Genomic DNA, 12637 nt, shown 5'->3' with positions numbered 1-12637 from the left:
TACATAGACAATGCATATTAATAGGGCATTTTATATAAGTAGATAAATTAACGTGTTTCTAATAAAGTATGAAAACGAATTAATCTTTATTTAAGCCAAAATAAGTGGGAAAGATCATTAGTCATTTAAATTTTGTCAAGCTTAAACGCTATTCACAACAACTAATATTATATTTTGTGTGTTCCTTGGTTGAAAATATGTAGAAATATATGCGAGTAATAAAGTACAGAACAGAAATGTTTAACTTACGCGAGTGAAGCCGTTAATAAAGCAGACTCTCCGTAATTAATAGAGGACGTGCTGAAACAGTCGAGTTGGCAGATGATCATCATGTTTATATTTCACGCAGATAATGTTGATGAAAAACTTGCATATCAAATGTCCAGGTGAAAGTCACGTTTCCAGTCAGTTAAAATAAAGCCACCGCGGCGTTATTCTCTCATATGCGGTGTGGACTCTGTAGATGCACATATGGTTTTAATGTTGCTAAACAAGCAGCTGTATTATGGCACTTTCGTGTTGATCAGTTACGTTATTTTAAACTTTAAAACTGCATTTAGAAGCAGACGACAATAACTCATCTCAGTTAGTTTCACTTTGCGGTTGAATTCCAGTTGATGCTCCAAAAACCAAAGCAGCATCACACAGCCCTTTTAATATGTATTCTGTCCGACTCGTAATCCCCACTGTCTTTTCTTGCTATTTTTCAAATGAATAACGCTGGCTTGCTCCGCATAGTTGGCTGAGCCGCTCTGTATAACAATCCGCGTCAGTTATGCATTATCACGTTGCGTGAGCTTCCTGACACAGGGAAAATTCGAATGCAAAGTTTTACGTTCGAATATGCATATTTTTTTTACATTCGACGAATATTCGAAATTCGAATTAAAATTTGACAGCCCTAGTTGCCTTAATTTAAAAACACCTTGTACTGACATATCAAAACATACATTATTGCTATTTTTTGTCTCAAGATGCATACTAGTATTGTTTTTTGTAAGGTTGGTTTGTAAAAACTACTTAAATGACCTAATATAGCTAACGCATATAGTCCTGTATTAATCCTAACCTTGAGACCTTATGAGACTTTTGCCTGGATTTCACAGCCGGGTCCATCATATATGAGCACTTCTCTTTATACAGACTGCATGTATTTGTGCAGGTTTGCTGGCACACACCTACTCCACGATCATCTACACCAGGATTGTTGATCCAGCGCAGGGCCTGCTCCATTTTGCCCTCTAGGGTAACGGCAACCTTGGCAGGTCGCATGTTGGCCACAGCACGATTGGTTTTGGCCTGCAGGTTCTGCAAAGCTGTGCCGATCTGTTTGGCCAGTGCTCTAGCTTCAGGTGTATCTCCTTTACCCCTGTGCACAGAGACCAGAATATGAGATTTTAAAACACAAAATCCCATTTGAATTAAAGACGATAGCTGTTTAAATTACTATTTTATACAGTAAACATGGATATAACTAGATGCCATTGCTGTTGGTGGAGTGTTGAGGTTGGAATTTACTGTACACACATCTTGACTTTCAGTGAGTTTTCAAAGCATAAGCTATTTAGGAAGTTTTGCAGCTGAATTACAGTCACAAAACATGTTGTAGGAAAAATAACCCAATTTGGACAGCCTTTGAAATCAGGAATCTCAGTTTGTGGGACTAGACAGACCCTTCACATGAGATAACAAATACATTCTTAGTACTCCCTGTAAGAATACATAAACTAAGTCACGACAAGTGTATAATCTTGGTTACATAACCCAACCAAACAGTGACCATGATAGGAGTGTATCATGTATTCGGCATGTGCTGATCAAAGACATACTATTCTGTAAACATGACATATCGGCCTGATTGATAGCAAGCAAAAAACTGTTTAGTGTTTTCAAAGTGGTAACATGATGAATGTTCTTGGAATTACAGGACTTTAGCCATATGTACTGTTGGTCTGTAATTACATTTTACGAAGTTCAACCAGTCTTGCAGTGAGTCCCGCTATCTCACTGATGGAGCGCAGAATGTCATCTCTCTCTTTAGGGTCTTCACAAAGGTCAGCAATGCGTTTGGCCTCTGCCAGGAGAGCACGAATGTTCTCCTCTCCCTCAGGACCTCCGTTAGGGTCGGCCAGCCAGCTCTGTACAGAAACATGAGTCAGTATTAAGAAGTACTTAAATTGGAAAAATAAATTTGGTTACAATTGTTATATTTATGATTTAAGACGATTCTTACAAAATCATGAAGGTCATACCCAAAATGCATTTAATAGGATTAACATTAAACAAATAGAGTGCCGCAGAGATGATGTATTTTTTTAGGCCAACCCCCGGTAGTTAGCAGGACACTGGTTCCCTCGCTAAAAAGCACATTCATTTTTCCCATAGACTTTGGGATTATCGCAAAAAAAAAGATTTTTGAATTTTGATAAGAATTTTGAGGTTTAAATTAGTTTTATTTCTATTTCTAGTAAACACATTTCCAATAGAAATGTCAAATGTGTATCTTAGTAGTTTCTAAATTTGTTTGATAATCTCAAAATTATGGGTAAAGCACAAATACCAAAGTTTAACATACAAAACCACTTAAGTAACCTCAGAGTAGATTTATGCTTCTGGTAAACGATCACACGATTGACCTGGGCTGTGTCAATTCTCTTGGCGATGGCCTGCTTGGCATTGGTCAGGGCCTCCAACTTTCGGGCAGCATTCTCCACTTTCCCAACCAGAATATCAAGACCGTGGGCCACCTGTTGAGCTTTCTGCATTCCCATGGGGGTTGCACCCTGACCTCTGGAGAAACGGCATATAAATAGTATCAATAATGTCATGATAAGAGAAATTTCCTAGACTACACTAAAAAAGTAACCTATAAATCAAGTGTATCAAATTGACATAAAATAAACATATGAACTAGATGGAAAGATCAGAGTAAAATACTCTCACTCTCTCTAGCTTTCAATATCCCATAAGGCACCGTTTTCCTCTGCACTCAACACTGAGGGATAAATAATCCCTGGAGGTTAGACGGTTAAGAAACAAAATCTAAAATGTGTTCATAAAAAAATTGTTAATTATAAGCAGTTAGAGCCCTTGAGACACATCGTGCAGGCATAACGTTTTGCATAAAGGATGATAAATACCATTACGAACTGCTTGCAGCTGCATTAATGCATAATTCACCTCACGCGAGCACTATAGGAACATGTGGCGACACTTGGCTCTCTGTTTAAAATGCTGAATTGTGGAATCACTTAGGTTGAATCAGCAATATAAATGGGGTGATGATAAAACCATTTCTCTCCCAAAGGTCTGACTAGACTTCTGCTTTATCTGAGAGGGGGCGTACCTGGCCCGTACATCTGACACTTGATCAGTCATTTGGCCCAGGGTCTTGGCTGTTCCCAGGATCTCTCTCCTCTCTTTCCCCACGCAAAGCTCGCCTACTTTTCCAGTTTCGTCCAGTATTTGACGTAGTGCATGCTCTCCTGGGTCGCCTGTACGGGACAATCAACAAACTGAGCAAGCAAACACAATTTTAAGTTGACTTAAACTGCTTTTTATTACACACATTTATGTACACTACACACTGATAAACAAATATTAATTATTAAATAATTTTTTTTTGTTATAAATACATGATATATCATATGTGAACCTGGACCACAAGACCAGTCCTAAGGGGCAATTTTTGAAATTGAGATTTATACATCATCTGAAAGCTGAATAAATAAGCTTTCCATTGATTTATGGTTTGTTAGGATAGGAGAATATTTAGATTTTGGAAAATGTAAAATATTGGAATCTGAAGGGGGTCGCACACCAGACGAGAAGCGCTGTGTCGTGTCTAGGACAACTTGAAGGTATTGTACACCAGAAGTGCACAGTAAATAGCGCGAGCTTAGTCAGATAGAGTCTACAGTACTTCAAAATGCAAAATATATTTTAGCAGCCAATGTTAATCGCTAACGATTTGAGACAAATATGATGTTATTTAATGTTCAACTATGTGAGTGGCGCTTTGTGGCGCGACAGGGATTTGAGCAGTGTCCAGAGTCACAGCGGACAGCCGCCTTCAGGCGCCGCCGGTGAGTGTACATCTATAGAAAATAATGTGTTCTTTTTTTGTAGATTCATGGCGCGACGCATTGCTTCTCGTTCGGTGTGGGACCCCCTTGAGGGTGCAAAAAAATCTAAATATTCCAATATATAAGTCCAAATAAAGTCAACACATATAACTAATGATAAATACATTTTTTCTATATTTACAGTAGAATAATTAAAAAAATATCATCATGGAATATGATCTTTACTTAATATTATAGTGTAAAATATACTATATAGTATATAAGGTTTTAATTCACATCAAATTTTATAAAATAGTATCTGATATACAGTAGGGCTGAACGATACATCGAATTTTCATCGTCATCGCGATATGAACTCACGCGATGAACACATCGCAACAGACAGCCTTGACGCGATGAATGAAGGGAAAACGGTAAGCGCATGTAATGAACGTTTGACCTATCACGTTTATTCCTGAAGACATGCCCTGCGTCCCAAACCGCATACTTCCATACTATATAGTAGGCGAAAAGCACTACTTCTCGTACTCTTTGGATACTATATAGTATGGAAGTAGGCAGTTTTAGACGCACGGATGGTTTGCGCGTTCAGGGGAACCCCCAAGTCAGCTACGCTCAGATTGATTTGTGAAGTGTCAGTTGCGACGCTGTGCCTGTTAGCAAAAATGATGGCGAGAAAGGAGAGAATAGTGAGGAAAATGTGCTGTCAAACGAAGACCTTGTGGTAAAAAGGAACAGCACTTCAGCTGGAATTATTTTGGATTTAGGAGAGATGACGCCGCAAACACAGGTAGCCTACTGTGGAAGCGGTGATTCACATATATTGCGTCTATTGCGCGCTCAAGTTCATTATTTCAAATGTATGTTCGCTCTGGAAGCGCCGTGGTCACGACTCGCACGCAGTGCGACGCGCTCTTTATTTCCAGGTATTTCAAAAACATTTTAACTTTTCAGAATGACACAAGCGCAGCGTGCAGGTCATGTGACAATAACCTACGTGTCTAGCATTTTCCACCCATTTTTAGGCGCGACATGTGAATGGCCTCTAAAACATGGAAAAAATATAAAATATTTATCGCAACTCACATCGTCATCGCAACATTAAACAATTTCATCGCACATCGCAACTTTTCCTCACATCGTGCAGCCCTAATATACAGTATATCCTCTATAGAATCAGCTATGTCTGGCTCTCTCTCTCTAGGGGTTTTTTTTTCTCCCTATGACTCCACTGCGTCCTTCTCCTAGAAGTTTTTTTCAACCCCTAGGGAGTCAGCTGACATTGGCTTAACTTAGAACTCTTTTATATATGTTACATCATTACTACGATCGCTAGTACGTTTTTTTATGCAAAGCTGTGAAAAGTGCTATATAAAAAAAATTGAATCAAAAATTTTAATTGAATAATTTTGACCCATACAACCTATTGTTACAAATATACCCATGCTATTATGAATGGTTTTGTGGTCCAGGTCATGCAGGAACCAACAAGATTTGAAGTTTCCAACTTGGCACCAAATTTCAATCTAGCCTACTCTATATGGGTGATTATTTAATTGCAGGTACAGTTGGTACAAAGTCATTTATTGTTTGCTTTTTTAAATGGATATTGGAACAGAATTGACAGCAACTAATTCGGACAACAGGACATCATAACTTTCATTTTTACTTTCAGCAAATTTACTAACACATGTATGTACAGGTACACATATATACTGTGTATTAATTGCATGTCACCTGGCAGACCATTAGGATCCCTCAACCATCCTTTAGCCTGACCCATCTTTGACTCGATCACTGCCAGTGCTCTCTTCATGGCCTCTGTGTCCTTCAGGAGAAACAGTGTGTGTTAGTGAATTCAGTCTTCATCATATTTCCCCAGCAGGTGTCATTGTATGTATTAGAGTGGTTACAGCACATGCTGCTCACACGAGAGAGTAGATGCTCAATGGGAGGGGTTTCTGCATCACAGAGCGACCCATCTTCATCCCTACGAAGGGCATGAAGAGTCTCTACAGTGCCTCTCTCAATCCCAAACACATTGTTAAAGCCACATTATCACTAATTCACACTCCATTGCACCATGCACACATTTGGAGAACCTGTTCGTTCATCGACTCAACCGTGTTTACGGTTCTACTGCAGTCTATGTGCAGACAATGCATTCAACAGAGACATTTTCAGAAAAAATAACATATCAATAGCATCTAATGTTGAAAGACATACGAAGGGCACTGGTTTGAAATAAAAATCATCAGTGTTGTGTGCTGTAGTGCTCAAGGTCAAAATGAATTAGTATCAATTATTGTTGAATGTTGGTTATTAGATGTAATTTCTCATACTTAGGGTTAGGGTTTGGTGTTCCTGTGGGTTTAATTTCCAAGCAACACATTTACAAACAGTAAAGCTTGCATGCAAATATAAGTTGCTTTGAATAAGAGCGTCTTCCAAATGTGTAAAATTAATTGTTAGGCACTTTGATAAAACCCTAAGTACAGCATCAAACTAAGCAGGTAGCTGGTCCCACACTGCTTATGCTACAAACATGAATAATGTGAAACTAAAAGCCTTATTGAGAAGACATGTGCAGTTACTGTTCAATGTTAAAGGACTTTGGATTTTCACCTACAGAAACAAGGGGAAAAGTCTCATAGGCTTGAAGGAGACTTGGAGGTGGCACCACCCATAACACCTAGCAACCATCTAGCAAGCCCTAGCAACCATAAGGAATATCCAAGCTACTGCATAGCAATGTACTAGTCACCTACAACATCATAGGAACCACACTGCAACCACCAGGTTTTATTTTGTTATTTTTTTTTTAAATACAGCAAACAATAAAAGGTCTGCTAATTGAGTTTTGGCTTGTTTTGCTTGTGGTGTCTCCATCAGACACTCTGTTGGTCACAGCCAATCAGGAGAGGCAGATGGTCAGGAAATAAACCCCATCTGCTCCTGCCGCCAGCCACGTATGAGCATTACGGTACACGGATAAACAAGTGTATCCATTTAAAGGACAAGTTTGGTATTTTACACTTAAAGCCCTGTTTTCAGATTGTTTATGATGAAATAGAACGGTTTTGACTGAAATTTGGACCATATGATGCTGGCCCGAGAATTTTCGGGTGTTAAACTTTCGTTTACAAAGACGTGAAACTCACCGAGTGGTCAGGGGTGTTCATTGATATGCTCACACAAAAATCTCTGCAAAAGATGCTTTCCAACAGGTGTTTTAGCATTCGTTGTAAACTTGTGGACCTATTTTTCCAAACCCCTCACACCCTTATATTCTTCCGTTGAGAGCTTGAATAATAAACACTCCAGCCCAGTTGGTGGCAATAATCCGCCTTTGCCAATTGCAAGAATACAAATAAGTAATACCGTACCTCACAGCACATCTAATACAAGTCAATGGAGTTAGACAAAAACTACGATAAAACCTGTTGGAAAGCATCTTTTGCAGCGATTTTTGTGTGAGCATATCAGTGAACACCCCTGACCACTCGATGAGTTTCACGTCTTTATAAACGAAAGTTTAATGCATTTTAGAAAGGATTGTTCCAGTGCACGTATACTGTCATTGAGGTGGGAGGTGACACAACAAACACCCGAAAATTCTCGGGCCAGCATCGTATGTCCAAATTTCAGTCAAAACCGTTCTATTTCATCATAAACAATCTGAAAACAGGGCTTTAAGTGTAAAATACCAAACCTGTCCTTTAAAGGTACCGTTTTTCAAACTTTAGTTGGTGTCTAATGTTGCTGTAAGAGCATAAATAACACCTGCAAAATTATAAAACTTAACTCTTTCGCCGCCAGCATTTTTCATGATTTTCACAAAAGTTTAATGCCTTCCAGAAAATGCTCCTTTTTAAATAAAGAAACATACAATATAGGAAATAAAAGAACAGACCCTCTGCTTTCAAACAAAAAATCTGTTTCATCCTACCTTCATGTGTTTTGTTTTTATCACCTCTCAAATATGTATAAGTTTCATCAAAAACACCAAATTTTGAGCAAAAAGCTGAAATAATTCCATTTTTGTGAAGGACTTTTGATAGAGATCAGATGCAGAGTGATCTTTACAACATACAAGGACGTACAGCTGTTTGCCCTAGGGCAATACTTCCGGGTTTTATAAGTTGCCACCTGGTGGATAATAGCGGTATTGCAGATTGATAACTCGTCAATGGCAGGGAAAGAGTTAAAGCAACACTATGTACAGTCTTGTTCAAAATAATAGCAGTACAATGTGACTAACCAGAATAATCAAGGTTTTTAGTATATTTTTTATTGCTACGTGGCAAACAAGTTACCAGTAGGTTCAGTAGATTCTCAGAAAACAAACAAGACCCAGCATTCATGATATGCACGCTCTTAAGGCTGTGCAATTGGGCAATTAGTTGAATTAGTTGAAAGGGGTGTGTTCAAAAAAATAGCAGTGTGGCATTCAATAACTGAGGTCATCAATTTTGTGAAGAAACAGGTGTGAATCAGGTGGCCCCTATTTAAGGATGAAGCCAACACTTGTTGAACATGCATTTGAAAACTGAGGAAAATGGGTCGTTCAAGACATTGTTCAGAAGAACAGCGTACTTTGATTAAAAAGTTGATTGGAGAGGGGAAAACCTATAAAGAGGTGCAAAAAATGATAGGCTGTTCAGCTAAAATGATCTCCAATGCCTTAAAATGGAGAGCAAAACCAGAGAGACGTGGAAGAAAACGGAAGACAACCATCAAAATGGATAGAAGAATAACCAGAATGGCAAAGGCTCAGCCAATGATCACCTCCAGGATGATCAAAGACAGTCTGGAGTTACCTGTAAGTACTGTGACAGTTAGAAGACGTCTGTGTGAAGCTAATCTATTTTCAAGAATCCCCCACAAAGTCCCTCTGTTAAAAAAAGGCATGTGCAGAAGAGGTTACAATTTGCCAAAGAACACATCAACTGGCCTAAAGAGAAATGGAGGAACATTTTGTGGACTGATGAGAGTAAAATTGTTCTTTTTGGGTCCAAGGGCCACAGGCAGTTTGTGAGACGACCCCCAAACTCTGAATTCAAGCCACAGTACACAGTGAAGCATGGAGGTGCAAGCATCATGATATGGGCATGTTTCTCCTACTATGGTGTTGGGCCTATTTATCGCATACCAGGGATCATGGATCAGTTTGCATATGTTAAAATACTTGAAGAGGTCATGTTGCCCTATGCTGAAGAGGACATGCCCTTGAAATGGTTGTTTCAACAAGACAATGACCCAAAACACACTAGTAAACGGGCAAAGTCTTGGTTCCAAACCAACAAAATTAATGTTATGGAGTGGCCAGCCCAATCTCCAGACCTTAATCCAATTGAGAACTTGTAGGGTGATATCAAAAATGCTGTTTCGGAAGCAAAACCAAGAAATGTGAATGAATTGTGGAATGTTGTTAAAGAATCATGGAGTGGAATAACAGCTGAGAGGTGCCACAAGTTGGTTGACTCCATGCCACACAGATGTCAAGCAGTTTTAAAAAACTGTGGTCATACAACTAAATATTAGTTTAGTGATTCACAGGATTGCTAAATCCCAGAAAAAAAAATGTTTGTACAAAATAGTTTTGAGTTTGTACAGTCAAAGGTAGACACTGCTATTTTTTTGAACACACCCCTTTCAACTAATTGCCCAATTGCACAGCCTTAAGAGCGTGCATATCATGAATGCTGGGTCTTGTTTGTTTTCTGAGAATCTACTTAACCTACTGGTAACTTGTTTGCCACGTAGCAATAAAAAATATACTAAAAACCTTGATTATTCTGGTTAGTCACATTGTACTGCTATTATTTTGAACAATACTGTAGTTTCCATGTAAAAATGACTTACAGATCCCCCATGTGGTAGAAAAGCGCAACAGTGCCTGGTATCAGACACTCTTGTGCAGGTAGGGGGAGGGGCGGGGCATTGTTCTCTACCCTCCACCGCCACTTTCAGAGTGTGCTTGTAGCAGCTAGGAGGCTGCTCAGGTTACAGCAACAGTGCAATTTGTCCAGTTAAAAGTTGTTCTATCACTGAAATAATTTTAGAGACATTATTTAAAGGTAAACAAAACTACATAGTGTTGCTTTAAAGTTCAATGCCAAGCGTCAGATTTTCTTTAACAGAATTCGCTTTTCAAGGACTACAGAGAATGCCTGGTTTGGACTACTGCCCTCTACTTCCCAGGTTTATGGTGACAATATTTGAGTTTTTGTCTAACCTCCGCCCACAGAATACATCAAAAAAGGGACATGGCCTTGTTGCGCTACCATGTAGAAGAGGAAGAGTTGTGTTAGTATAGTGTTAGTTTTTGTCGCCTTGGCGTCGAGACGCTGTTATTTTCATCCCAGATTTAAATGTTCTTTGTTTGGCCTTTGCTAAGGACAGCTTCCTCAGTCTGGGGTGACCATTCCGGACAATGTGCGCTAAGCTGCTGTTAAATCACAACACACTGGACCAGCTACACAATCAGAACTCGTTACGTATTTCTGAAGGAGGGACTTCATAAAACAAGGAAGTGATGTGACAGTGAAAATCGCGTTATAGAGAAAAATAAATAGTGTATAATATTGTATTTACATTATTACACACGAAACATGAACACATGTTATATTGTGCACCGTAAACACAATCAAAGCTTCAAAAACACAGGAAAAATGGCACCTTTAAGTGCATGTGCAGGTAGATTTAATGTCAGCCCAGTGTATTACTTAAGTGATCTTATAATGTGGGAGGCATATGGTAGGCACAAATAAAATGGACAGGTCATTTTTTTTCAGATAAAATAAATTATCTTCCTAATCCATTTCCTCTCCTTGCCTGCTATCCAGAAACTGTTGCCTTCAAGCCAAGCATTTAACGTCCAGCAGGATGAATGATTTGTAAGTTGATGAGTCACTTCCTATGTGTGGGCATTATTGGATAGAGTCAGCTTGGGTTGCAAAAGTCCAGAATGATGCCGTAAGCATTTAGTTTTATCTGTGATCTATTGTTTACTTCAGAAATCATATCAAATCATTGTGAAATGATGACAGGTAATATAATCTGATAAAAAGTATATTTTTTAGTAGTGATCCACCGATGTATCGGCCGTTGATATTTATGGGCCGATTTTTGATGAATTTGAAACCATCGGCATATCGGCAATAGCACGAGAAAGGCCGATACCGATTGTTTATTAATTAACTGCATAAAGAAATCCATTATATGTAAAAAAAAAATGAGTTAATATTGTTAATAAAATAAATGCTGAATAACAAAAACCACCTTTGAAGGTTGTCATGCTGTCTTATTATATTTGTTTTAGCTTATTTTGTGCCTCTCTTATTATGTTGGTCAGTTGAATGTTAATTAGATAAAATCCATGTTCAGTAAAAATTATTTGATGCAGAAATAAACTAGCTAATAGACCAACTTTATAGTATTGTATACAAGTGTTAAATATCGGCATCGGCCAGAAGTTGTCTGTTTAAAATCGGTATTGGTATCGGCCCAAAAAAATCCTATCGGTGCATCCCTATTTTTTAATGTTAACATTTTATAATATAAATATATATATTTATTTACAAACAGTATCCATACACTCTAACTTAGGTCACAAGCAAACAAATGAAGGATTTTCTCAGTACTATCTTAATATTCCCATCACCATCATTACCACCATTTTTACAAAAAAGCAAAGAATTGATATCATTGATTGATATGACCCCGCGCTGGGTCAAAAAGGGATAAACCTTTACTAAAGCACACTATAAGTTCAGATACAGGCCAGAACATCTGATCCTATTCAATATTCCATGATGGAGTCACAGAACATTCAGTGCTTGAATGTACACTGTGCTTATGCTCTGATCTGATGACAGATCGTAAAGGCACCTTCTGTGTGGAATTACAATGGGTGCTGGCTGCTGCAGAATCAAAATCAACTCATTCTTCATCCCTGGGCTCCAATAGTAAGATACTCCAAAATTATTCAGCATTACTCAGTTGGCCGTCAAAATGTAACTGGACTATTTAAACCAAAACCATGTGCTGAGGTTATTGTCTTTATTCAGATTACAAATGAACACCTGGAAGGTTTATAGTGAATGATAAAAAGGAATTTTCTTATTACAGTGTGTGTGATAAAATAAATGAGCCAGGAGCTGCAGAGACTTTTATTTCATAATTCATTCCCTGCAAATGGAGTAAAACTGTAATGTGTTTGAGTGTTGGTGGGAATCGAGGAGCAATAACCATATCAATCCACTTAGAGGGCACAAGGGAGCCCACAGTCAGGGTTGAGTTTCAACCCGTGACAAAAGCCAGTATACCCAATGCTAAGGTTTTACAAAGGACATTAGTTTAATTACTGTACTTTTAAAAGATTAAATAAAATCAATTAGTATTAAAATAACATTTTAAAAATGGTAAGAGAATAGTCCAGTCCACACCAAAACTGACGATAACCAAGTAACTGGGTGATATGTAATTTTGGCATGTATGGTGATACACGGTAATTATCTCCATATGATCTACAAAGTGCAATAAGGAAT

At 38.3% G+C, this 12637-nt stretch overlaps 1 protein-coding gene across 2 annotated transcripts in view; it reads right to left on the bottom strand.

The window, feature by feature from the left end:
- Positions 1 to 12637, bottom strand: part of vcla (vinculin a) — a 49470-nt gene that overhangs the window by 15573 nt on the left and 21260 nt on the right. For both annotated transcript variants that reach the window (XM_065296739.1, XM_065296740.1), the window contains exons 7-11: positions 5823 to 5913; positions 3347 to 3494; positions 2637 to 2790; positions 1963 to 2138; positions 1179 to 1369 (exon numbers count right to left, since the gene is read on the bottom strand). In XM_065296739.1, the coding sequence (XP_065152811.1) occupies positions 1179 to 1369; positions 1963 to 2138; positions 2637 to 2790; positions 3347 to 3494; positions 5823 to 5913 (760 nt within the window). The remainder of the gene's footprint in view (positions 1 to 1178; positions 1370 to 1962; positions 2139 to 2636; positions 2791 to 3346; positions 3495 to 5822; positions 5914 to 12637) is intronic.

This window comes from Paramisgurnus dabryanus, chromosome 20 (assembly GCF_030506205.2).
Source record: "Paramisgurnus dabryanus chromosome 20, PD_genome_1.1, whole genome shotgun sequence".
NCBI classification, from domain to species: domain Eukaryota; kingdom Metazoa; phylum Chordata; class Actinopteri; order Cypriniformes; family Cobitidae; genus Paramisgurnus; species Paramisgurnus dabryanus.
Note: the sequence above shows the minus strand (reverse complement) of the source record. Positions and strands in the feature narration are given on the sequence as shown.